This window comes from Vidua chalybeata, chromosome 11 (genome assembly GCF_026979565.1).
Source record: "Vidua chalybeata isolate OUT-0048 chromosome 11, bVidCha1 merged haplotype, whole genome shotgun sequence".
Taxonomy (NCBI): domain Eukaryota; kingdom Metazoa; phylum Chordata; class Aves; order Passeriformes; family Viduidae; genus Vidua; species Vidua chalybeata.
The window spans coordinates 3,377,765-3,403,144 of record NC_071540.1 but is presented as its reverse complement, the minus strand read 5'-3'; the positions used below and the strand labels follow the sequence as shown (position 1 = coordinate 3,403,144).

The 25,380-nt window shown below is 52.6% G+C and overlaps 3 protein-coding genes and 1 long non-coding RNA gene across 5 annotated transcripts in view; 2 read left to right on the top strand and 2 right to left on the bottom strand.

Annotated features, from left to right (window-relative positions):
• LOC128793616 (hydrocephalus-inducing protein homolog) overlaps window positions 1-21,269 on the bottom strand; it is a 27,564-nt gene extending 6,295 nt beyond the window's left edge. The window contains exons 1-24 of the mRNA XM_053952945.1: window positions 21,145-21,269; window positions 20,282-20,398; window positions 19,057-19,182; window positions 18,685-18,804; window positions 18,417-18,551; window positions 18,017-18,216; window positions 16,051-16,175; window positions 15,550-15,751; window positions 14,938-15,013; window positions 14,482-14,581; window positions 13,868-13,986; window positions 12,608-12,831; window positions 11,662-11,729; window positions 10,642-10,877; window positions 9,793-9,893; window positions 9,276-9,411; window positions 8,663-8,827; window positions 6,283-6,435; window positions 4,156-4,394; window positions 3,535-3,799; window positions 2,420-2,557; window positions 2,109-2,252; window positions 1,310-1,623; window positions 1,020-1,128 (exon numbers count right to left, since the gene is read on the bottom strand). Of these exons, the coding sequence (XP_053808920.1) occupies window positions 1,020-1,128; window positions 1,310-1,623; window positions 2,109-2,252; window positions 2,420-2,557; window positions 3,535-3,799; window positions 4,156-4,394; window positions 6,283-6,435; window positions 8,663-8,827; window positions 9,276-9,411; window positions 9,793-9,893; window positions 10,642-10,877; window positions 11,662-11,729; window positions 12,608-12,831; window positions 13,868-13,986; window positions 14,482-14,581; window positions 14,938-15,013; window positions 15,550-15,751; window positions 16,051-16,175; window positions 18,017-18,216; window positions 18,417-18,551; window positions 18,685-18,804; window positions 19,057-19,182; window positions 20,282-20,353 (3,567 nt within the window). The 5' untranslated portion in view covers window positions 20,354-20,398; window positions 21,145-21,269. The remainder of the gene's footprint in view (window positions 1-1,019; window positions 1,129-1,309; window positions 1,624-2,108; window positions 2,253-2,419; window positions 2,558-3,534; window positions 3,800-4,155; window positions 4,395-6,282; window positions 6,436-8,662; window positions 8,828-9,275; window positions 9,412-9,792; window positions 9,894-10,641; window positions 10,878-11,661; window positions 11,730-12,607; window positions 12,832-13,867; window positions 13,987-14,481; window positions 14,582-14,937; window positions 15,014-15,549; window positions 15,752-16,050; window positions 16,176-18,016; window positions 18,217-18,416; window positions 18,552-18,684; window positions 18,805-19,056; window positions 19,183-20,281; window positions 20,399-21,144) is intronic.
• Window positions 1-25,380, top strand: part of LOC128793626 (Fanconi anemia core complex-associated protein 24-like) — a 71,196-nt gene that overhangs the window by 40,688 nt on the left and 5,128 nt on the right. The window contains exon 1 of one of the 2 annotated variants that reach the window (XM_053952979.1): window positions 24,785-24,871. The exons of the other annotated variant lie outside the window; for it this stretch is intronic. The gene's annotated coding sequence lies outside the window, so the exon portion shown is untranslated. Of the gene's footprint in view, window positions 1-24,784; window positions 24,872-25,380 lie in introns of those variants that run through there. 2 annotated transcript variants of the gene reach the window in all.
• Window positions 21,251-23,124, top strand: LOC128793620 (uncharacterized). The gene is made up of 2 exons (XM_053952954.1): window positions 21,251-21,796; window positions 22,516-23,124. The coding sequence occupies exons 1-2, from the start codon at window positions 21,251-21,253 to the stop codon at window positions 22,930-22,932; spliced, it is 963 nt and encodes a 320-aa protein (XP_053808929.1). The 3' UTR covers window positions 22,933-23,124.
• On the bottom strand, window positions 23,021-25,380 carry LOC128793627 (uncharacterized). Its single transcript, XR_008432842.1, has 3 exons — window positions 25,302-25,380; window positions 23,232-23,808; window positions 23,021-23,087 (listed from the first exon to the last, which is right to left on the bottom strand). It is a non-coding gene; the product is annotated as an uncharacterized LOC128793627 (long non-coding RNA).

Here is a 25,380-nt window from a genome sequence, read left to right as displayed (position 1 = left end):
AAGCCCAGCCCCAGATGAGACCTGGGCTCTTCCCTCTGCACTTCCTCCATCAAACTTGGGTGAGGGAAGTGGGTGCCCACTCAGGCAGGGAGGGCTGGAACTACACAATCTCTGAAAGTCCCTTCCAAGCCAAACCATTCCAGGATTCCAGGACGGCCACTTGAATTGCCCTGGTTTACTTGTGCATACATGGCAACGAGCAGGAAATAAAGATGATTTTGTGCTTCTATCTGAAAACATTCAGCCACACTATCTGTTGCATCTCTAGGGCTTTGTTTCTCCTGATTCAGAAAAAGTGTGCAGTGTTGAAACAACTGCTATTTGTGTGGGAGCAGGTACAACCCTTCTCCTTAATGCCAACACTGGGCCTTTGAGAAACTCTTCTGCTTCCTTACATCTTTTTTTTTATTGCCTCGTGAGCAGCCTCTGTTCCCCTGATGCAGAACAAGGGGCACTTCCCACTCCAAAGTAATGTTCACCAGGCAAGTTGGCAGATCAAGGGCCTTTTTCCTTGTTTGGAGGAAGAGACAGTGACTTTGCCAAGTCTTGCTTTATAAAAGACAGCTCTGGAGCTGTCACTGCAATACCAGCTTTCGGGTGTAGGCAGAGATGGGAGCGCTCTAGCAGGGTTGGGAAGGGGGTACATGGAGATCAGGACTCTTCATGGATTGACACACATGGGAAGCTGGAAGCCTTCTCATCATGATGCAGATAAAGACCTCATTTACATTGTCAAGAAAATAAGCCAAAAATCCCAAACTCAGCATAGGTCTGTAGGACCTGAGCCAGCTTCTCCGAGCAAAACTTTCCTATTTGTCCCTCCCCAGACACTCCGTGGCCAGCTGCCACTTTAAGGACACAGGACAGAAGGGCAGCAAAAAGGGAGGCTGGCACGAGTGTGACTCTTTGGTGTCAAGTTGAGGAGGCAATGCAAGTGGTAGGTGCACAAGAAAATCCACCTCGGCTTCCAGGGTAGCCTCTGCATTTGCTGGCTGCTGGGCAGGATCCTGCATCCTTACCGGGGTTTTGGTTGGCTCCTCCACGCTTTCAATCTTGGAGTATCTCCTTGGGAACACTCCCTCGTTCTTTGATGAGCGGGGTTTGAATTTAGGTGGTGAAGGGATGAACCTGCAAAATAACATAACTGTGGTCGTGGAGCTGTAGTGGGAGAGAGAGGTGCCTGCAAGAGCAGCTCCTCACCGCGACGCAGCCCCGGGCTGGGTGCTGGTGTGGTGAGCTCAGAACAGCCACTCCAAAACCAGGCTGGAGCAGGTCCATGCTCGGAGCAGCGCAGGGATGATGCACATACCTTATGGTGTTCAGCTGCCTGTCGGTCAGGAATGACCAATGGTAGCGAACGGGAAGAGGGCTGCAGTTGGTCATGCGCATAAAGAGCATTTCCTCCGTGTCATTCATGATGCAGCCAAAGTCCACGGCCTTGGTCTCGAGATGGAGATTCGGGAAGTGGACTTCTCCCCGAACTGTGATCTGCTCCTCATGAGGATGCTCCGTGAAGCGTATCCTGAGAACCCTCTCTGCCACCCGGCTATGCAGATTGTTCTCATAAGCTGGGTTAAACTGGATGCAGAGATGAAGTTCCTCCCCTACATCCAGTGTCATGGGCTGCAAGGACATGAGCAGTAATGAATCACCTGTGGGATGACGTCCCAAGGTCTGACAGCAGGAAACAGTAAACGTTCCAAGTGTGACCCCAGCGTGGGTTTCTCAGTTCACCCTCATTTCTTTACAGTGAGGATCTGTCTGCAGCCAGCACGCTCTGGTCTGAGATTCCCTCGGGCTCACGTTTCTGTGCTCAGCAGCAATACAAGGGGATGGCTGCTGGAGAGCTGGCATGCTTTCCAGGAGACACCTTTACTGCATGGCTTGCCTCCATCTGTTCTCCTGCTCCCCTCTCCTCATTAGAGCCAGCATGGATGTTACCAATTCAGGTAAGATTTTGATTCCTTCAGCAGCTCTCCTGCTGCAGCTCAGGCCAACCCACTGCTGACACTACAGAATAAACTTCTCAACTCGAGCACCTCCCAACACAAGTGCACCCCCACATCCCTCCTCCTCCAAGCCCACGGAACAAGCCCACAGAGGCTCACCTTGGAATCTGCAGGGAGGGGCTGCTGGTCTGCATTGCAGATCAGGAAGGGCTGCTCCAAGTCCAGCACAATGCTGAAGGGCAGGGAGCAGGTGTTTTTTAAAGACAAAGGCTGGTACTGGAGCGTCAGGACATCACTGGGTTTCTACAGAAACAGGAGGCAAGGGAAAGCAACCTCAAGTGGCCATAGACCTCCTTCCCCTTCCCACGCATTGCGCATTTTTCAACCCCAGAAGTGCATCTCTTCCTATTTACTTCCAGCCAATTGAAGAGTTACACCTTTAAATGCCAGGGTGCAATCCAGAGACTTACCTTTTCCACACGGAAAGTGATTGCTCTGGAAGATATTTGCACAACAGGGCAAATGAACTTGCAGGTGACATCCACTTGCACTATCTGTTCCTTCACATTGCCCACCTGAGCGTGACACAGCAGCCGCTCCTTCACCTCCTGCATGCAAGATTCACTTGTCACCCAGTGCATGCTGGCAGGCCCAACAGCCCCCACTGGCTTGCCACCCACCCATGGGCCCTATTCCTGTCCCTTATTTTTAGGGACTGTCATTAGTCTCCGCTCTCCTCAAAAGCTCTCTTTTCTTTCTGTGCTGCCGCCTGTTTATTCTAAATAGGGGTCCTGGAGCCAGGGAATGCATACCAGACTTAGCTGGCAGCTTCTCTGCAGAGTTTCATTTCCCCTGGAAAGAAAGGTCCAGGTAGGAGAACACTCCCAGACTCTGCTAAAATCTCCCCCTCTGAGTTGCTCTCCAAGGGTGCTGCAAAACCTGGCTGCCCCTGGGACACCAGGGCTGGCTGAGAGACTGGGGCAAGCAGTATTAGAAAAGTTGACCAAAGTCAACTGGTCAGTTCTAATGATTCCTGGCAACACTTTCCTGCCCGGATGGACATCGCACTGATCATTACAGCTGTGTTTTCACACTGTGTTTTCCCCCTCCAGGACTCATAGCTAGACCAGCCCTCTGCCCATGTTTGTCTTCAGAGGAAAAGCAGTGCTGCTCCCAGAACACTCCTGCCATTCACAGGGCTTTTGTTTTACTCCCTGCTTCCCTCGGAAAAACCACTTGACAGTAGTTTAATTTGCTTCCTGCCTGGGCTTCTAGTCTAAGTGCAACTTCTTTTCCCTGCTCTTCCTTTCTGCCTCAGCACATGATGCCAGTAACCCCTGCTTGCCCAAAGGAGCAATACTTCCTTCAGCCTGTATTTTGGGATCAGCAAGTTGGCTTTATGGTAGCTAGGGAAACACAAAAGAGCCGTAGCAACGGATGGTGGCCAGCAAGGAAAGCAACTGGCCTTAAAACAGTTTCTTGAGGTCACTTGCTCCTTTTCCCAGGCAAATGTCAAGGGGCTGCAGAAGAAGCTGCAGTGGAGGGGATCTGACGGGGAAGGCTCAGCCCTTGGCAGGGGCCTCACCTGGGCAGTGCTGGAGCAGCCTTCCAGCACCATCTCCACAGTCTGGCCTGGGCTCAGGTCCACCTGCAGCGGCTGGACCTTGAACACGGGGCTGCCAGGTCTGGGGATCTGGGAAGCAGCTTTCCCTTTGGTTTTCCTTTTGCCACCCAGGGCAGGGGGACGAGTCCTGTGCTGGAAGGTGCCAAAACCTTCTGTGCTCCAGTAGAGCCGATGGATGCGTCGTCCTGTGTTTGTCATTTTGAAATGGAAATAGCAGGGAGTGAAGCTAGAAGAGAAGCAGAGATGGAAAATGTCATGGGAGCTGTTCTTTCCGTGGCATCACTCAGCTTCAGCTTCACCCTGATGGCATTCCCTGACTGCACACTCTGCAATAAAACCTCTGCCCAAAAGGCTGCCCAGGCTCAAAGCTTCAGCCCTGACAGGTCTTCCAGCTTTTCCATTTCTGTGCCTTTCCAGGATATCTAGCAACTCTCAGATGACATGTTTCTAAAGGAATTCCTGTGGCTTCAGGGAAACAGAGCTAGCACCTTGAGTACTGAAGAAGATCTAGCCTGAAGGACTACGGGAAAATTGTTCTTTGATGAACGCACAGGGGAAGTGGAAGTTTCTAGAGTCTCCTACCTGAATTGGGACTTCAGGTTGATCCCTGAGGTGAGGGATTTGTCCATGGCAATTGTGGCGCCCTTGCCCACAGCCTGGAGAGAGATGATGGTGGTGGTGCTGTTCTCAATGGACACCTTCACCTCCCCCTGGAATTTCAGCGTGTCACTCAGGTGTGCGATGACACGCACGGCCACCTCAGTGTTAGGGGGGACCACTCCTTCACTGGGCTCAAGCCTCCAGCAGGAGTGTTTCCCAGCCTGTAAGACAAGCCAAACACAAACTTAGGTGGAAGCCATGGAGCCCGCTCTGCTGTGAGGTGCAGCAAACAGGAAGGCTAAGGAGATGAGTGTAAAAACCATAAACGTTTAATTTCCCTAAATGTAAGCTATGGTGTCCAGCACAGCAACTCCCCTTATACAACCTCTTAGACAAGCTTATACAACCTCTGTTTTACCTTCCTTGAACAGACTCAGGTCATCAACAGCCCCGTTTTGCTCAGCCCAAGGGATGCTCCTCCTCAGGAGAAGGCTATTCCCCCTCCCGCTCTCTTTGGAGGGCTTGCCAAGGGAAGCTATTTACTCTCTGCTGGCTCCCCGACAGCGGAGCTGGGTCTGCACAAAGGCTCCGGGCCGGAGGAAGGCAGGACTGCTCAAATCCCAGCCCAGCAGCCACACAGCTGGAGGACACTGCTGAGAGCCGGAAGAAGAAATCCACAAAGCCAGCTGGGCAGAACCCCAAAGTCTCCTTTCCCAAGGGGCCATCAGCACTTTTCAACATGCCCTTAAGGCCTGAGGCCCTCGCTTCCCACTGATCATCAGCTGCAGACAGGTGCTCCAGTGCCCTCTGCTTTGGAAAAGACACCTCTACATGGTTAGAGCAGAGCAGGAAAGCAGGAAGCAGAAAAAAAAACCTGCAAGACATGCACTCTGGGCGTGGCATGGCCTTCCTAAGCGTTCTGGTCCTCTGGTTTCTCATGGACCTCCCTTTACAGATGGGGCAAGAGAGCTGCAGCTGTCCCGGGGAGGGAGGAAAGGCCTTGCACCAGCACAGCTGTACAGACACAGCTCTGCAGGTCTGGCCCTGCTAGGAGCATGTGAAACCCATCCTTTACACACCACCACCACCCAGGCAAGGTGCATTGCTCCCTGCAGAGGCTGCAAGCAGAATTCCACTGTGGACTCAGGCAAAGCTGCCCTGGCAATCCTCCACTTTGGGGTAAGGTTTATCCCCTAAACAGCTGGAAAAGCAGGAAGAGGAAAATTCACCCCACTCCTCCTCAGCCCAGGAGGCTGAGCCTGGACTCTCACACAACACCTGATGCTTTATCCACAAATACAAACAAGTCCACAGTGGCAGGGTTGGCTTTAACCAGCTCCAGAAGTTGAACCCACCCAATATACAGAAGATCAAATCTCTTTTCCAAGCTTTTTTCAAGCCTCTCGCAGATGCCCCATCCAGCAGGGAGCACATCCCACTCAGCCCCAAGCCACGTACCCTTCCTGGCTGCTCCTCCTGCCAGAGGAGCAGCTGCAGCTCCAGCCCTGCCGCTTGTCCCCCTGTGTGACCTCCACGAATGAAACAACCTTCCTCTGCAGGTGGTCTCCAGAGATATTCTGCAATGCTACAGAGACCACAGGCTCTGGGGGTGCACAACCCTCACAGGTGCATTTGTTTGCAACAGCCCTACTGGCTTGACCCACAGGAGTGGTGAAAGTTGCCTTTGCACCAGCACTTTGAGGGCAGATCTCACAGCCTGGTTTCTGCCATTAACACGAGTTTGGCACAAAGCAAATGCAGATGGAATGGGGAGTCCATGGGGAAATCCGTGCCCTCTCAGGAGCAAAGGGCCACAGGCTTCTCTTGATCTCAGAGCTCCAGAAACATGACTTGCACAGCTGAGTATCTTCCACAAAATAATGAGAGAACTGGCCAACGTGATCCAGACTCATTTCTGCTCCAACCTCTCTGCAAACTATTTCACAGGGGCGGGCGTGCCTGAGATCCTGGCTCCTCTTGCTTGCACTCGGATGGAATAGCTTGCTTCCACTCACACAGAACAATACAGAAACATTGCATACAAAAAACAAGTCAAGGGCTGCTAGTAGCCAGCACTTTTCCCTGGAAAACAGCCCCACAGACACTTACCATCTTTGCCTGGAAGGTTGCAGGAAGGTCACACTGATTGGCGAGGTAGAAAGTTTTGGTATGATCTTTTAAGACTCGGATAACGCCAAAGTTTATCTCCCTCGGATAGACACAGACAATGGGTCCCTGGCCAATGCACTCTAAGTGGATTTCCTGTTCCAGGAAGAAGGTAGGAAAGATCAAAAAAAAAAAAAAAACCATGCAACAAAGGCAGTTTTAAAAACATAGCCAGCTCTAAGAGCATTCCTAGCCTGGGGATAATTATGGCCGTTTGAAGCTGTCAGTGAGGCAGACTGAAACAGAAGGCCTGGAGCAAGTGTGGGGTCTGCAGTGATCCCACCTGAAAGCCACAAGCTCCCATTATCATCAGGGGACAAAGAACTGCTGTTTGCCATGCTTGCTTCTTCACACCTCCCCCCGCTGCTATTTCCTCTACCTGCTGCCTGCTTTATTCACTGCTCCATCTTGGCCCAAACCACCTTCCTAACTTTTGCTGCTGCACAGCCATCCTTGACACTAAGTTCTTTAAAATTCAAAAAGCTACACTGCTTGGTGAAACCAGCACAAGTCAGAAGCAAAGCAGGCTCTTCAGAGTAGAGATGAGGCAAGTTAGCTGCCTTCAATTTGTGCTTATGTGTAATCTTCATATAGATGAGTAAGGGGTATTAATTAATAATTGCATCATTCAAGCAGTATTTTTTCCTTCAAAAAAGAAGTGTGAACTGACTGAATAGGAGTCTGAAACGCAAAAGGATTGTTCTTGCAGAGCTGGCACAGACGGTGGGACAAGGAACATGGATCCCTTTGCTAAACTACCTGCTCCCACCAGTGGAAACCAGGACAGTTTATTCAGTCTTGTTGGATTTCACTGGTCCTAAATACCCCAAGTCTTACACAGGACTTGAATGCATAAAACTCACACCACCACCAAGATTCACTGGAGGGCTTGGAGTATGATTGGACTAGAGAAGAAACCAGCCTCCATGATGCAAAACCTTTAGTGATGTCTGACTTGAGGGAAGGGCATTGACAGCTGCCAGAATGACCTTCAGTCAGAAGGAGCAGCATCCAGAAATGCACATCCCTTTGGGGCATCCATGAAGGGGCAAAGAAGAAACAGAAACCATGTAGCGTGGCTGCTACCTCAAGAATAAGGAACTAAAGCCCTGCATGATGATGGATCTTTTATCCCTCTGGGAGAAGGGAGGCCCAGGGGGCTGCAGCCTGGCTGATGCTGCCCAAGGCTCCCTGGAAGAAGAAGCTGGAGGGAGGAGCTGTGCCTCACCAGCTGGCTTTGCTTCCAGGTGACAGTGGGGCAGAAGCAGCAGAGGCTGGGCAGAGCCCTTTGGAGATGAGCAGAATAGCAGCTGGAGGATATCTGGCCCGGCTTCAGTTCGTGTGTGACAATGGCATATATCCTCCCTGAGGAAAAGGCTTATCAAAACACACAAACCCTTCATCTGCAGTATTCTTCAAGGGGACAAGAACAGCCCTGCTCAGCAGCGTTCCAGGCAATGCGACACCCAGGAACGAGAATAAAAGCAACTTTGTCCTCAGGGTTATTGCTACATACACACAGCCACATGCTGCAGCACTGCTGGCTTTGGTGGGGTGCTCCTGTCACAAACCAGACTAGTTAGGGATGAAGAGCATCCGTGCCTGGCAGACTGGGCCTGTACTTTGTAGTCACTTTTGCTGTTATGCTATATGCCTCTTTTAGGAGCTCTTGTAGAATCTTCTTTAGCATCCTTAGAATCTTCTTTAGAATCTCCAGAGTCCTCTTTTAGGAGGCTTTAGTTCAGGAATTGCTTGCCTTATCCATTTCCAAACTTGGTGGAAAAAAACAAGCAAAGTCTGTGCTCCAGATGCAAGTTGTGTGTGGGGACATTCCTATAGTTTTGGCTGGCCTGTGGTTGAGGAGATATGATGGGTGTTTCTCAGATCTGAGGGACCTGGCTTTCAGAGAAGCCTCAGTCCAGCTCTGCACAGAACATTCCTTCAGTGTGGTCTTGTACACAGTGCTTGCTTTAGCAGGATTCAGGGATGTCCCTGTGTGATCCTCAACAGCTGTAACGAAGCAGCACTCGTGCTCATCTGATAACACGGCACAGTGTGAGACCCAGGGACTGGTCTGGGTTTCAGACTGGGCTTGTTATCCCATCTCCCAGGTTTGTAACCATACGCTGGGTCAGGCACTGAGATTGCCGCCTACGAGGCTTCCACTCTTCCTCTTTTCTAGGCATAAAGTGCTGCTTGTGCCACCAGTCCCTTCTGTCCTTGTCCACAGCAGCCACGGATCACAAGCTCCTGGAAGAATCCCTGTGCAGCTTACAGCCACTGGCATGAGTTGCTCAAGGCACACGTCTCCCCTCGCTCTCACCAGTGGGGATCCTCCTCTCCCAAGCACGGCGAGCTCCGCAGTGACGTCGCACTCTCCCAGCAAGCGGGCCTGGAGGACAATTGGGATCTGCACCGACCCGCGAGCCTCGATAATCCCAGTTGCCATAGAGGTGCAGTACCATGTGGCAGCCTCCTCCTTGTTCTCCTGGAAGGGACACAATCAAAAGCAACTTCAGAACTGAGGAAACTTTAATCTCCTTAACCTCGACCACAAGAGCAACTCCCACACGCTTGTAAAAATTCTCAGGAGAAAGCAAAAAGGCAAAAAACAAGCTGCAAGGTGTAGGTGCTGAGCAGCCGCAGGGGTTCCAAAAGTTGCTGCATCCACACACACCCACTTTGGTGCTGACAGCCTCCTTGCATCACATTTTCACTGCCCTCTGAGCTCTACCACTTGGAAACAAGTCAAGGACTAGAATCTAAACAACTTCCTCAAGATGCTAGACTGCTTCCTAAAGTTTGTATTTAGGTTCCTGTTCTCAGAAAACCTTTAGCTTGGAATAGAAACCGGCAAGGTCTTCTCCAAACCCTTTTATTCCCCTAATAACCCGCTCAGTAACATTTGAGGGGAGGAGATGGATGCAAGGCCAAACCTGAGGGAGAACACAGTAGCAGCCAGGAAAGTCGCTGTCATTCACAAGGGTCAGCTTCTTCTCATAGGGGACCTCTAGATAGCAGCGCCTGAATGACACGACAGGGTCGAGCACTCGCAGTGGAGGAACGACGCACCTGGGCAAAGAAATGACCCCAAGGCAGTTAGAGAGACTGAGCAATGGTAGCAAACCAAGGCAGCAGGCTGGTCACAAGCCAGCACATGTTCACCGCTTGCAGGAAGAAGGACAGGCAACCCTTGGGAAGTTTGTTCCATCTCAAGCACCAGATCCCAGGGCAACGCTTAATGTTATTCCTGCTGCCTTCAGAAAAAGGCCTAGGGCCATGGCTGGCTGTGAGCAGGGGGGCATCTCAGCATGGGCTGCTTTCCCAGCCCTGTTCTCATGTCTAGATGGGCAGGTCCAGCTCATTCAGCAGCACTCCTCCTCTGGAGCTGCAGCCAGGCAGCGTGCTGGATGCTCGAGGAAAGACAAGCAGGTGCAGGAAAGGTGTTGGTACCTGGCCGTGAGGGGCAGTGCCAACGCCTTCTTGCCAACATCCTCCACGTCCAGCACCAGCTCCAGCTTGTACTCTCCAACGGTGTTGGAACACAGGGTGACCTGGTAGAAGAGAAAAGAAGTGCAGCAAGTATTTGCTCACTCCCAAAATCTCATCACCCATGTGTGCTCTCCTCCAGTTCTTGTTCCACGGTAGACAAAGAGAGGATTTTGCTTCAATTCTTCTGCTGGTCCATAAGTAGAGCACAGTCTTTGGGAGTAAAAAAAGCCCTCTGGCAAGATCAGATTTGCTAAAGGGACTAATTTTTCACCCGACTACAATGACATAAATGCAGAAGAAGTCTGTTGTCTTGAATGGAACGAGTCCAGCTTTCCAGCAGGAAGCTGAGGGCAAAGTGTGGCCCAGCACATGCTGGGCAGTTCATGACTGCAGAGTATTTTCCGTCCCCACTGAAGATCCCTGCGGTGAATACAACTCATCTGCTGCCCAGGAGATGAGAAACGAGACCAGGAAAAAAAGAAAACTGCTTTCTACAATGATATCTCTCTCTTTAACAGCAACCTTCTGTTTTCATCCTTCCTCTGCCCACTTGCAACCAAAGAAATCGCTCTCAAAAAGCACAAGAACGGCTTCAGTACTTGACATATGGTATGTGATCTCAGCTGGTGATTTTGGAAACAAAACGGTGCTCCTTGAGGAGCATCCCGAGGAAGCCAGCCAGCAGAGGCCTCTCACCAGTGCAGATCTCTCCCTCACACGATGCTCAAAGTGCTCCAAGCTGGCACCAGAGCTAAAGCCCTCCCAGACTCCAGTGAAGCTTCAGCCCCACCGACCGGACTCTTCCCATACCTTGATATCCTCGGATCCCAGGGCACGGACGGTCCCGCTGCAGGGGCTTATGGTAAATTCCCTTGGCCTCCTAAGGCCTGGAGCTTCCTTCCTCCAACACTGGCTACTGGGATCGGGTATCTTAGCAGAGATGTCAATGCTGGGCCCTCCCAAGCCATCGCCAGGAATGTGGAGGTTGAAGGCCATGTGTACCAGGGAGGTGTTATACAGGCAACACTTCAAGGTGTGAGGAAAACCTAAGAAAATGACACAAATATCCATTTAGCCGTCAATATCTCATGATGCCTGGTGTGAATATCCTGGTAGGAGAAAACTGTGCTTGGATTTTGCTTCTTTGTTGTCTGAAGTACAGCTCATTGCAGTGGATCTATGGCTCGGCCGGTCAGCTCTGTGTGGAGGAGACATCTCCCGCAGCCTGCTCACCAAGAGTCATTTAAACCCAGATGGGGAGGAAAAACCAACTGCAGGCACAGCCCAGGGCTTCTCCATGCCCATCAACAGTGATCACTGCCAGCTCCGGCAGTGACTCCAGCAGGGAGGCAAGAGAGGCACGAAAAGGACAAGCGGCACAAAACAGGCACGAGGGAGGCACAAAAAGGATGTCACAATCTCAAATGCCACTGAGGTGACCACATGCAGACAACATTCAGCAGCACAGTTAAAAGAAACAAAGCTAAAACAGCTGCCCCCAGCTGAAGAAACCTTAGGAATGAAATCAGCTTAAGCAGGACGAATCTGCTATTACAGAGCCATATTCCTGCCTGGTGCCTTTCTTTATTGTGCCGCTTATTCAAAGGGAGACAAGAAGTGGCCAAACAGTGATGCTGCCTTTTTATTCCTTTGGTCCCGTTTGCTCTCACGATGGCAAAAGGGTACCTGAGGCACCAGCAGCCCTGGAAGTAACACCCTGAAGAGGCTGTGGTGGAGGAACACGAGTGCTGGACGCTCTTATGTTCAAGTGCTCCATTTCAGCACCACACCAACCTCTGACACTGCGCTGCGAGCCCAGGGCACACTCACCAAAGGAGACGTCACCGAAGTGCAGGGCGGGCACATCAAAATGGAAAGTCGGTCCCGTCACGGAGCCCCTGCGAGGACAAAGGCAGGGAGGCAGTGCCTCTGTTAAAGGGAATCACAAAGGCTTCGGGTGGCCTTAGGGAGGGGGTGGATAACAGCTGCTCTCAGAGCCACCCTGGGTTTCAAATCAACCCAGCAGCCTGCGCTCAGCACAGCACCCATGTGGCCAGGAGGCAGCCAAAGCAAAGTGGTCACAGCAGCTGACAGACTGTGTGGGACAGGCCTTGGAGCTGAAGTGAGTTTTGCCTCTCCTATCATCACTTTTCTTCTTTTTTTTCCCACCTCTAGCCTTTGCTGAGTGAGGATTTTATCCTTTGCCATGGCACCAGCCCATGGGATGACGCCCCTGTGCTTGGGGCAGTTCCTGCTGCACAGTTCCCTGTCTCCCACATCAGCCCTTGCCTGGCTGTGGAAAGGAGCTACCAGGGCACTCTCTGCACAGGAGTTGAGAGCACGGCTTGTCCCCCACAGCATGGCTGTGAGAGGTGAGGCGAGGCAGCTGCTGCCCATCTGGGATGGATTATTAACAGAAGTTTTTAAAAATGTTGCTGCTGGTGCAGAATCACCCAGGCTGGCCAACCTCCAGAGCCCTGGGGGCCTTGCTGGCTCTTCAGAGGGGACATCCCAGAGCAGCCACTGCCCAAAGCTGATCCATCCCACTGCCTGCCACAGCCTAAGCAGCAGACACCCCTGCAGGGAGTAGTCCCTCCATCTCCCGGCTACCCACCCAGGGCAGCAGGCAACCCCGCACTAAAGGGATGCCAGAGCCAAGACTAAGACCTCAGGTAACACCTTCTTTCTCTGCTCCACCACAAAATGAAGTAGATGGAAGATGAGTACCAGGACACAGCTACAGATGTGCCCAGCAAGCTCCCAAAGCCCTCCTCACCTGATAGTCAAGGTCACAGGCTTAGGGGATTCAGTCACACGGAAGCAGAACTCTTCCTCAAACTCCCCCATCATGGTGGGACAGAAGGAGATCTGGATGATCTGGAACCCGTGCGGTGCCACGATGCCCTCCTGGGGCAGGAAGGTGAAGCAGGAGCCCATGGCTGTGCTTGGAGGGATGAGGCTGAAGGGAGCCCCAATGGGCCCTTTGTTCAACAGGGCCGCCTGCAGCAGCAGAAAAGCAAAGTGGAAATACATGAGGAATCTTCCTTTCTTACCAAAGTCTGAGTCACTTTCAAATTAAACTGTTAACACCTGTAAAAGGCAGAAGATGCCCTGTGCTGCTGTATGGCAGAAGCCAAAAAATACAGCTTTGAAATACAACTTTGTGTGGCTTTGGGGTTTTCATGCAAAGCAGCGATAACTTCACATAACCAGAGTCACTCTGGGGTTTCCCCACTGGCACGGACAGTCCACTCTGACCTGCAGCACAGAGTGCTCAGCATCACCGAGTTCATGCACAGCTGGCCCTAAGAGCAGCACTGGGCATGGCAGCATTACCAGTGACATCAGCACAGAGCTGCTGCTGCTGCTGCTCCAAGTGTGCCCAGCCCCACCATGGGCAGGGCACGTTCAGCTTCCATGGCAGCCCAACCTGTTTACTGCATGTGGGAGAAAGCAGAAGCAAAGATGTAGAAAGTTCCTTTGCTTCCTTCCCAGAAACACTTTGCTCTTTCTAGAGCCAGAGCTACACCATGCCTGAAGTGTGGTGAGGGACTGCTCAGCAAGGGAAAGCACTGCCCAGCACTTTGACCAGTGCTGAGCCAGGAGGGTGGATTCGTGACTCCCACAAATAGGCAGGAGGGACATGACTGAAAGCTGCTTGCAATGCACTTGAACTCAAATGCAGCCAGTTTGTTCCAGCTGCTTTTGGACAGCCTGGGCACAAAGGTGATTTGTGGCTGGGACTGGAACATGCCTCTGAACATGCAGCTTTTTGACCCAGTGCTGCTTTCCTGTGTCAGGCGGTTTTGCAGGAAGCCTCCCAGCTGACCTCCAAGGAAGACTGCCCAAAAGAAGGGATTGGGCTTTCACGAACAACAGACACACCTTTCTGACCGCATCCAAAAGATGGAGATTCCGGGAAACCCCCCACATTTGACTAGCATCACAACTAGCCAAGTTGCTAGGAATTCACAGGTCCACAAGGCTCACTGCTACCCCAGGAGCCACTAGGATCCTCCCCAAGCCTGCTGCTCACCTTATATCTGTGGGTTACTCTGAGAGAAACCTCCCCAATGTTCAGTTCCTCAAAGTAGGAGTGGAGCCGGGGCCCGAGGCCTTCCCCTGTGAGGAGCAGGGGCAGCCTGTTCTGACGGCCTGGGGAGAGATTGCTATTTCAGTACAGTAATTCCTTCTGCCATCCTGCATTTTCCAGGCTGCCTCAGTGCCAGTCCCTGACTCTGAGCTGCATGGGACCAGCTCCTGACGTCCCAGGAGAAGATCCGGACCCTTCTCTTCCCTCAGGAGATATGCTACATCCATAGAGACCATCCTTTCTTCTACCCCTATGTTGAGAGTGGAACTTTAGGAAATGCCAGAAATTTTCTTCTTCCTCCTTCTGGGTGCACCTCAGAGAGTGTTTTTCCCAAGGGAGGAGGAGCACACCTAAATACAGGCAGCGTTCAGAACAGCTGAGAGGGAAAAAATCAAACTAGAGGAGATGCCCTGGAAGCTGCAGGGACAGTGGGATGTGCCAGCACTGCCCTGCTGACCACGGACCCGTGCCAGCAATGACACAGGAGCCCAGTGATCTGGGGGAGAATTTGCACCTCGCCTTCGCTGCGGGGAGAGAGGCAGGGGAAGGAGCCGTACCCGAGATGTCGCAGTAAACCGCTCGCTCGTAGACCCGGGCTTCCTGGGGCTTGAAGGACACGCTGATCTCAGCCGAACAATTCGGCCCGATCTCGCCCTCCTAGAGCAGAAGGAGACAGCAAAACATTTCTCTTCAGACATCACATTTCTTGGGTTCAACCACAGTCCCGTAAGCCGTTCTTCAGAGCATCAGTGACAGGCAAGGAGTGAGTAACACTCATCAGTAACACTGAGAACAGAGTTTGGAAGCTTTAGTCAGGCTCCTGCTGCCAGCCAGGAGCTCACAGGGCAGAAACGCTTTTTGCAACCATCTCTCTGACCTCACCAGAATGCAGATTACTTCTCTCTCGGCACACAAAGCCAGCTGAGGCAGGGATCAGTCAAGTGACCTTATTCAGGGATGAGGAGGAAGAGGAGGAAGAGAAGCAGGAAGGGAGGTTCTCAGCCATCAGTTACCTTTGGCTCAAGGGAGAAAATGTCATCAGAGAACAGCATGGGATCTCCTCTGACCTTTGCCATCTCACTCTGGAGGCTGCGGGTGAGAAGAGCAAAGCGTTCTTGGTGAGTGCTGTCCACTCCCCACTCCTTCAGAAAATTATACAACTTCTCCTTTTGCTGCTGATACATCCTGTGATACTGCCTGCAGCCACAGGAAAGACAAACCCAGCAAGTTGCTTAACAAGCCACGTCTTTGCAGACAGAAGTGGAAGCGCCACAAGCAGCTCCTCAGCAAAGGGCTGACCCTGAGCCATGGGGTCCCAAATGGATCAGAGGGTCACTTCTTGTTCAGTCCACACTTGCAGGCTCAGGAGAGGTTCCAAAGGCAGCAGCCCTCAAGAGAACCTCCTGGCTCAAAGCCTCTGCCACAGCTGAGGCAGAATCCACCAGCCACCTCAGGCAGCTTTTCCTGACACAGAACTCTGCTTGGGGGAGGCAGCTAGAGATGGGATGGTTTACTTACCCTAAGCCATTCAAAAGCACCCTGAATCCTCCCGAAATCTCCTGAAGCTGTATGTTACTTTTACCCTTGGGCAAGGGACGTCACTGAAATGGATCTTTCAAACCTACCTCAGCTCCAGCTGATCCTCCTCTTCCCCAGCATCAACAGCCTTCCACTGGAAGCGGGCTGTGATATTACTGCGGTTGTGGATGAGCACAGTTGTGCGGTTTGACACGGTGATGTACGTCTTGTCAAAGGTCACAGTATTCCTGTCCAGCCTGATTGGGGCATCCACAGCTCTTCCATGAAGGCTTGTGTGGGTGTCTTCACCTGGAACAAAGCAAAGGGGAGTCTTTGCTCAGCTCACTGGCTGATGGAAGCACAAGGAACACAGCAAACCACAGGTAACAGAAGAAAGTGTCACGGCTTTTAGCTGAATGGCATTTCTATGGAGCTTTACAAGGTCAAGATGACAAACGACATGACTACAAACTAGATGACTACAAAATGAACACCATGAAAACGATCATCATCTCCCTCTTTAAACCCACGGCCACAGCAGCCTTTCTGCTTAGAAAGGGCTCTGCTCTGAGGGATGCAGAGTGCCCTCGGCAGTGCCCAGCTCTCACCTGTGTCGTAGTGCACGACAAGGGACGCGGAACAGTCACCAGTCTTCAGTGGCTGAAATCCCACTGTCACCTCCATGGTGTCACCAACGCCCAGAACTCCCATGGCCGGAAGGACAGAGAAAGGGCTGCAACACAGACACAGCAGGACTCTTGGGGGAGCTTTGGGGATGTTATCCCTTTTGCAGTCCACTTCACTTCTGCTCACTTGTGCAAGCAAAGAGCAAACCAACCACAGTCAGCACAAGACAGAACACACAGGGTCAGAAACAGCCACTGACTCTAGTGGGAGGAGATCCAGCCCTCACAGGATCCTGTGGGATGAAATGACCTCATCTCCCCCATCCTCTGCATCCAGCTCTCTGCAATGAGGCTCAAGGGTCATTTGCATCTTGCTTCCTTTCATCGAGCATCAGCTCCCCTTACTGACAGAGCTGGGCAAAAGTTATGGCCATGAGGATACCAAGGACCAAGTTCTCCTGCCATAATTTAGAAACAGAGCTGACAAGTGAGCAAAGCTGGCAATTTTGGGACCAAGGCTCTCAAAGCACCGTTCAGCTGCACTTTTGCTAAATGCTGTGTGCAAGGAGGCTGCAATCTACTTCAAGTCCCATGCTACAGTTATCTGCTCTAGCCAGACAGTCTTTTGTCCACTGGTGCCTTAACTGCCATGATTAAATGATTTGATTTTGGGAGAATTGATCTCAATAAAAGCTGCCTCCCACCCCAAGGAAGACAGAAAAATTATGGCGAATTGAGTTGCCTCATCTGCCCGCTAACACCTATTGCAGGAAGAAACCCAAATATCGTCTCATCTTAACATATATTCCTTTTAAGTGATGGTGTTACAGCTGACATCAAACAGCATTAACTATTCTAATAAATCCAGTCTCTTAGGTTAAAGCAGCTCCATCTCTGTGCTGAAAGATACAGTCAGCAGATCACAAGCTCCATCTTTCCCTCTGTCACTGCACCCAGGTTCTATTTCATCTACGTCAATATTTCATTCCTCGAGTTCAGAAACTCTTTCAATCCCTATCAAGCAGGATCCAACATGCTCTGTAGCGCTCAACAGAACAGCTGGCAAGCACATTGTCAAAGGATACCAGACCTTATTGGGTATTTCTTTTGGTGGTGACAAAACAAGCTCTGGAAATCCCAGAGAAAAACTGTGCACGGATTTACAAGTTCCTGCCTACATATTTGCAGAGTCGAAAGCAGCAGCCTGTTTGAACAGCATCCCAGGAGCCTGCTTAAATAGCTTTGGCAGGCTTTGGTGGAACATCCTCTCAGACCCTCACGTTTCACAGCAGAAAAGTCAATTTGCCTTTTGACCTCTGTTTTGCCAGGGGAAAAAAAAAAATCAAAGCCACTTATCTGCCTCAGGTTAGACAGCAGGTCTGTGCTGCATTCCTGACCTCAGCTCCTACAGCAAGACCTCTGGGATCACATAACCCTCAACTCACCACCAGCCTACTGAACTGGTTTCCTTACAGACACGGTGTCAAAAATGCATTGCCCTCTCCAGTTCAGCCACCAGGAGAAACACTGATTGATTGTCTTCTGAGACTGACAGCAACAGCACAGGCTGTCCACAGCACAGCTCACATGAGGCATCTCATGAGAGGACCACTGGAAAGCCACGTGCCTGTGGCCTCCCAGAGAATGGCTCTATTTGGCTGACAGTGCTGAGTAAGCATTTCAGAAGCTGTTTGTGCTCAGGAGGGTGCAAGCCAGCTACTGAGATGTTCCAGCACCCTCCAGGAAATCTGGGACAGAGAAAGCTCAAAGGCTGCATCCTGCTTAAAACATGAGAACCAACAGCAAACCCCACAGGTCCTGCCCATTTCCAGCCAGGGCTGCAGGGCAGCAGCTGCCATGCTCCCCTTCCTTTTGCTGCTCTTTCCCAGCCCTGTTATCATCACCCAAGGGTGATATCCTTTGCCCAAGGATAGATGAGCTGCCTCACCTCTGGGTGCTCAGCTGGTAATGAGCTGCCCGGTTCCCGACATTACGGACCACCAGAGTCTTCTGGCTGCTGTACTTGACCGGACACTTGGAGAAGTCCAGCTGGTCAGGGAAGTCCAGGATGGCTCGGGCACCAATGGCCCGAATTGGCACAATGAACCCTTCCCTTTCAGTGGTGCAGAGGAGCTGGTGGAAGTAATCCTGCAGGAAAAGAAACTCTCTCAGCACAGGGCATTTACCCCATGTTCAGCATGGACAAAGAGTATCTCCCAGTTCTAGATCCCGTGCAACTCCACGGAAACCAGCACAGGTCCTCAAAACCCAGGCCAGATGCCCTGAATCCAGCCTTGCAGGTTCACTTTCCACTGAAGACACCAATCTCTCGGGACCTCCAGACTCACCTTGTTCTGCCAAGGGCTGAAGAGGACGTGGACAGTGGTGGAGAGTCCCGGCGGCACCTTGCGGCACACGTCATTGGGGCCCACCAGCTGGAAATAAGGTGAGCTCTCCAAGGTGACCTTCATCAAGTGAGGAACCTGCAGGAGAGACATGGAATGATGGTTTTGCCACTCGCAGAGACAGGTGGACATGCCCTGGTGCCATCCTTAACCAGCCTTCTCCGCTCTCCTCTTCCACCACAGCGTTAAACCTCCATGTCCCAGCACTTACCTTGTCCCTGTTCCTCAGAACCACGGGCACTTCACAGACCTCACCAGGAGTGTAGTTCTGAAACACCACCTCTGGTGGGCAAGGCTGAAATGAGCTCTTCTCTGGGTCAGCTGCTGACAACTGCAAGGAGAGCCCAGAGAGAGCAGGGAGAGGTTCAGCTGCTGGGAGGAAGATTCTGCTCTGATCCCCAGTCAAGTACAGACTCTGGCTGAGTACATCTGCCCAAGCCACACCGGGCAAACAGTGGCTCTCCCACCTCTGCCCTGGGCTGAGCAAAAGCTCCTGGAGCACACTGAGCAGGCTCAAGCCAAGCTGCTCTTTTGGCATCCTCCTCAATGATCACATCAAACAGCAAGGGCAGGGAAAGGCTACCTTCTGGTGGGAGCTCTCACGCTTGTCTTGAGGCTGGACAATCTGAGGCAGACTCAGCTTCTTAGCTCTGGCCAGCCTCTGCTTGGTGCTGAGAGACATCTCCTCCTGGAAGGCAGAGGGAGTCAGCTGAAAGGCAAAAAAACCAGCAAGAGTCTCAGAAATGCCCTTGTTCATAGAAGCTTTTCTTGTTCACTTACTACCGATGAATAATTTGTGATCACGAGGCACTAGGACAGCTCTGGAAGCCCTGGAAGTTACCTGCTGAAATACTTAGCACCAGTAAATTAATAATACAGAGTGCAATACACATACTCCAACCACATGGCTGTGTCCCATTAGTCTCTCCGTGATTTGATGTGACATGTTTGGGGATTTCTGCTCTTCGGGCATTTGTTTCCTCATTGGATTGAGGCAGTGACCTTTTCAGAGAGTAGGGAGGAGCTCTCAGAACTCCCCTAACTCCGTCCCTGCACAACACTCAAAGCTCACAGCGAGGAGATAGCACTGCTGGGTGAGTCCAAGAGAAGCAAGAAAGCAAAGTTGTACCAAGAGTGAGTTGTACCAGGAACGTAACTCTTTCAGTTTTTGTTCTCTCTGTTCATTAGCATTTGTTTTCTCTCTCTGGGCTCACAGGCCCCTCCACAGAAGAAAACAGAGGGATCTCCTGGAGAGAGCCTCAGCAGTGGGGCATCTTCAGTCAAGTGAGCTCCAGACGGCCAAGGGACCTTTGTGGCCCTGGCTCCAGTGCTGCCTGCAGGGCTGGATCTGCGCCCACACAGGAGATGAGAGAGAACAGCTGGCTGGGAAGCTCTTCCAGCTGGGACCAGCCGTGTCTCTCAAGGCTTTGGGCAGAGTTGGAGCTTCCCCCCCCCACGTGCCCGGGTGCCCAAGGGCAGGTTGGTCAGAGCAGCACAGGTGAGTGCCCAGCCTGACAGAAGGAATTGCTGTGGCAAAGGGAAAGGGAAAGAAGCACATGCTCAGGGCTTCAGCTGCACATTGGTTTCACTTGGCTCCGGTGGCACAGCCAGGCAGGATGCTGGACTGTCCCTGAAACATCACACAGCGTTCCCTACTGCACCAGGACAGCCCCCACCGAGGGCCAGGAGCACGGCACAAAGAGGTGGGGAGGGGGTCTGCAGCTTCACAGGCTGCTGACAACAGGGGCGGGGAGAGGAGGGACACGAGGGGAGTTTCCAGCCTTAACACAGCCCCAGTGGCTACTCACAGTCTCAGGCTTCAGTCTTTCCCTGAGCAGAAGACGAGGGCTCGGTGTCTTTTTCGGGAATCCAGAAGCCATTTTGGAAGGAGGATGTCGCAGATGAATGACAATGCCTCAACAAAACTGGAAGGAGCAACAATGGAACTCTGAAAATCCACAACCCAATTCATGGCAGACTCCAAGGATATACTGGTGCTCAAGATTTGATATTATTGAAAAGGAGCAAGAGACAGAGTCCAACTTGCCCTGCCCCAGGGAGGTACCTGGGCAGTCCCACCTTGCCCAAATCTGCATTAATCCCTTGGAGTCTTACATTTGGTGAGACCTTACCACAGAGAAGACCAGAAGAGGATTTCGTGGGTTGGGTGGGATCCATGGAATGGTGATATTTTCTACTAAATCTGTCTCTGTCACTCTTTTTCTTCCCCTCTTCCCAGCCCCCTCCCTCCCCACTCCTTTTTCTATTTTTTTTCTCTCTCTCTCTTCCTTACATTTACTGTTCCATAAAATCCAGACTATCGACTTTGACATAATGGTCTCATTTTGCACCTTAATTCAGGGGCATCTCCCTAATCATTTTAAGAACCAGATCATAGCAACCCACCAAAACTTGAGCAGAACTCGTTCACCTTTAAGCAGCTGAAGTAAATACTATAGGGGGAAATGGATAGACTAGTATATTTAGGAAATGTTGCATTTCTTCAGTGAGAAAAAAGCACCATCAGTAGACTATATCTTGTTCATCCACTCAGCTGGACATGCCACTGAACTGAAGACTGGCATTATCCCATCCTGTATTTCCCTTTGGCATTGAATTTTAGAGCACAGATGTGACAAAACCAGAAAGTACAGCTTGAGTCAGTCTTTACCTTCCACCAGAGTTCAGGAGTCCCTCGCAGAAGCCAATGTTCTGCGAATTCAGGTGTCCTCGCAGAAGCCAATGTTCTGCGAATTCAGGTGTCCTTGCAGAAACCAATGTTCTGCGAATTCAGGACTCCTTGCAGAAACCAATGTTCTGCGAATTCAGGACTCCTTGCAGAAGCCAATGTTCTGCGAATTCAGGTGTCCTCGCAGAAGCCAATGTTCTGCGAATTCAGGTGTTCTTGCAGAAACCAATGTTCTGCGAATTCAGGACTCCTTGCAGAAGCCAATGTTCTGCCAGTTCAGGAGTCCTTGCAGAAGCCAATGTTCTGCGAATTCACAGGACTCGCTCGCAGAGGCCAATGCTCCGCGAATTCACAGGACTCGCTCGCAGAGACCAATTCTCCGCGAACAATTCGCGTGGCGAATCTCCGAGTGCGGCCGCCTGAACGCGCCGGGGCTGCGAACAACCAGCCGGGAGCGAGTTCTGGGCAGCTGAGGCCGCAGCGCCGTCACAGACGGCGGCTCGCGGTTACCCGGCAGCCGCGGCACCCGATTGTGAGGCCGGGCCGGGGCCGGGACGCTGCGGCCGGGCGGGGCCGGGGCGGGGGCGCCGGGCGGGCCTCGGTCCCCGCTCCATCCCCCCTCGGTGCCGCCTCGGTCCCTGTTGGAGCCTTCCTCTAGATTGGGGTGACTCTGGGTGGTGGTAAAGTCTCTCTTCTAACCTGTGTTTTTAAAGAAAGACTCAGTAGTCTTCAGTTGTTTGGTCTCAAGGCAGTTTATTGCATGTTATCTCAAGGCACACAGACTCTTTGACGTTGTCTCTGATTTCTTCTCCTTTTGCGTCTTTCTCTGTGTCTTTCTTTGTCTTTTTTTCTGTCTTCGTCTTTGTTCTTGTCTCCCTCTCTTGAGGGGCTGGTGCCATCTTTTATATCACACATTACGTATTAGGTGTTTATAGTTTTTCTCCAATGCTTATTACTTATGTTGAACAGTGACTTTTTACTTTAAACTAATCTGTGAGTGCCAACACTACTAAGAACATGGGGAATAGGAAGAAGAAAGAAGGAGGACAGGGTACGCCCAAATCTCTCTATCTTAGAACCTCTGACCCCTATGTACAAAACTCAGACCCCTCTGTACAAGGCTTAAAACCCCCCTGTACAGCACTCAAAAATCTTACCTTTCACTTTGTGACTACTTCTATTATAATATCTAAACTTTTGTGATTTCTTGTTCTTCCTGCAAGGTTGGTAAATTGTTCCATGGGTTAGACTCAAGACCACAGGGGTTCCTGGCCGCCTGCCAGGGTCTCAGAGGCTTCTACCCTAGGCCCGGAACATCCAAGAGTGTCTGAGGGACACCTTGGGTTCCGACAGGTCCCCGCTCCATCCCCCCTCGGTGCCGCCTCGGTCCCCGCTCCATCCCGCCTCGGTCCCCGCTCCATCCCCCCTCGGTCCCCGCTCCATCCCCCCTCGGTGCCGCCTCGGTCCCCGCTCCATCCCCCCTCGGTGCCGCCTCGGTGCCCCCTCGAGCCGCCCTCGGTCTGCCCGAGTCCCCGTTCGGTCCCCGCCTGTTCCAGCCCTGGTGCCCCCGCGGTCCCCGGGCACAGCGGCAGCAATTCGCTCCCGGGCCCGGAACGGGACGGCCCCGGCGGCAGCGCTCGATATCGCCGGAGCCTCGGCCCCAGCTCCGGGCTGCTCCACATCGGGAAAAGCCCGGCTCTGAACAGATCCTGTTCAGCGCATCGCCCCATGGCAATCTGCCGGCTGCAGCTCCCGGGCGCTAACATTTAGCTTCTCGTTCTTCTTAGGGACACACAAGTAGCAGAAGTCATTTCCTGGTGTCATGGTTTATCACCTAATCTGCAGCCAGGAATTAGTGCTCCAGAAGACTCACCTTATTACATCCTGTATTTTTCTTTGGCATTCTCTTACACAATACAGATGTGCTAAAAGAAAAAAAAAACTACAGTATTTATCAACCTCTATCTTCCAATGAAATGCAAGCCTGATTTTCAGTTGCATTCCCAGCACTCCCTGGCAGGGAGGCTGATTGGGCTCTAACAGGATGGGCTGTGTCAGACTGCCCGTACCAGGGCAGGGGCTCCAAGCTGGGTCTCGTGCAGAGAAGCTCAGAAGAGGCAGAAGAAAAGGCAGCAGCAATCATGTCAGCCTGTCAGAGCCCAGCCTCACACAAAACAACAGGATCCAAGATGGTCAAAGCCGAGTGACCCAAAAAACTCTGCCTGAAATTGTTGTACAGAGCCTGACAGTTATGGACAAGGCCTGCTTTAATGGAATGAAGCCACTACAGAGGGGAGAATGAAATGAAGAGAAACGTACCATGTGAAGAACTTCTATCTGATTCTGACACTTTCTTTTCCCATGTAATTATTAATGTGTTTTTTAAAGTCTATCAAAATTCCATTCAGGTGAACTATAAGAACAGGAATAAGGGTAATGCATTGAAAGATCCTGTGTTGACAATCCGTTTTAGGCAGTAACCTTAATCAAGGTTCACTTTACATTATATGGTATTCTTACTGTATAGTAGAGTATTGGGGCCACTTTCTGCAGTCCTAGGTAGATCTTCAACAGAGTAGTCATCTTATCTTTTGCTCAAGGTGGAGAGGTTTGCAGGTGCTCTGAAAGCGGTTCAAATGACCAGCCCTTTAAAAATAAAGTTGAGCAATGAACCTGCTTCATTTATTAAACTTCCCCAACAGCAGCAGCTCCGTGTGGTAGCAGCCCTCCATTTGAAGAGTCCCTGCCTGCACCTGGCCATGTCTGCACCTTGTGCTCTTACCCCTTCCCTTGGGGCAAACATCGGACTTGGAGGATTCAGAGCTAGGATGTATTATTACAAACAATACATTTCATCTGCTAACAGATAATGCATGCAACGTGACCAGGAGAAAAGCTGGATGGCTGAGGCAGGTGGGCAGGGGATGGCAGTGGCCTGTCCCTCGCGGCTTGCTGGCCCTGCTCTTTGTCTGCCTCGGACGGGACGAGCCCCCCTCGAGCTCCGTAAAGCCAAAGGCAGGTGGCGATGCCCAGTGCTGCGCTCCCGGAGCCTGCGTGCAGCGCTCCAGCAGCCGGGGCTGTGCGGGATGCCGGCGCTGTGGCTCACCGAGAGGATTCGGGGACGGGGCGGGGGTCGAGGACTTCCTGCGCGGTGCTGCCTCCATGCAGCTCCCGCTGCGCGGAGCTCGCCCGGCGCTGCCCTGGGGCTGCTCCGCGCAGCGCCCGAGGCCACCGAGGCTGCGGAGAACCTGGAACCGCCCGCAGCTGCCGGGGGCGTGTTGGCAAAAGCGTTTTTCAAGGATGCCCTCCCTGTCCCCAGGGCGCCCGCCCGCAGCGCTGTCGCACGCAGCCGAGCGGCTGCCCGCGGCCCGTCGGGGCGCTGCCGCATCCAGCCCGCATCCCTCTCCGGGCGGGCATCACCCCGAAGGACGGGGCAGGGAGGAAGAGGGGGGCTCCTCCTCGCCGACGCTCCGGGCACTTCCCAGCCCCGGCGGGCGCGTCTCCGGTGGCCCCGCTCCGGGCCCGACCCCCCCGCCCCGGCTCCGCCCGGTGCCCACCCCCGCTCGCCCTCCCTCCCTGCCCGCATCCCTCCCTCCCTCCCTCCCTCCGTCGCTCCCGGCCGGCCGGAGGAGATGCCCCGGCGCGGAGTTGGCGGCCCGGGCGCCCGGCAGGAGCGCGGGGAGCGAGCGGCGCCGCCGGCCCTGGAAAAGTTGCGTGCCTGCCGGGGGGAAGGCGGGCAGCGGAGGGAGGGGGAAAACCACCACCCCAAAGTGCTTCCACCAATTTCCCAGCGCTAGACCTGCCTCCGAGATCAGCCCAATAAGAGCTGTCAGGGGAGGCTCCCGGCTCACTTTTCCACATCGCTTCACAGTTACGTTCGGCAGGCAGGCACGGCAGCGCGCTCAGCCCCGGAATTAGCGGGTTGATTTGGAATATGCCCGCTTTCCTGGAGACGTGCGGCTGCCGCTGGCTCGTGCGAAGGGAGAAATTAATAACTGCACGCCAGCAGGCAGGCACAGAGAGCCGGGAAGCCCAGCAACCAGCGGCTCCGCCAGCATCGGCAGCCTCGGAAAGCACGAGAGGAAAAGCTGGAGCACCCTGCCTGTTCCCAGGCACCGGCTGATGGCTTTTTACCTCACCCTTTCAATCCGCGCGTGAAGTGGCTGCGGGCGAGCGGCTCCCTTGCTCCTTGGAGGAGCGAGTATTCATTTTATTCAG

What these genes read in the sequence shown, in the direction of transcription:
- LOC128793620 (XM_053952954.1), top strand. Translation starts at nt 21,251, where the DNA reads ATGTTCTGCGAATTCAGGACTCCTTGCAGAAACCAATGTTCTGCGAAT. An exon ending in CCCCCCTCGGTGCCGCCTCG is followed by an intron (nt 21,797 to 22,515) that starts GTCCCTGTTGGA and finishes GGGTTCCGACAG; the next exon opens with GTCCCCGCTCCATCCCCCCT.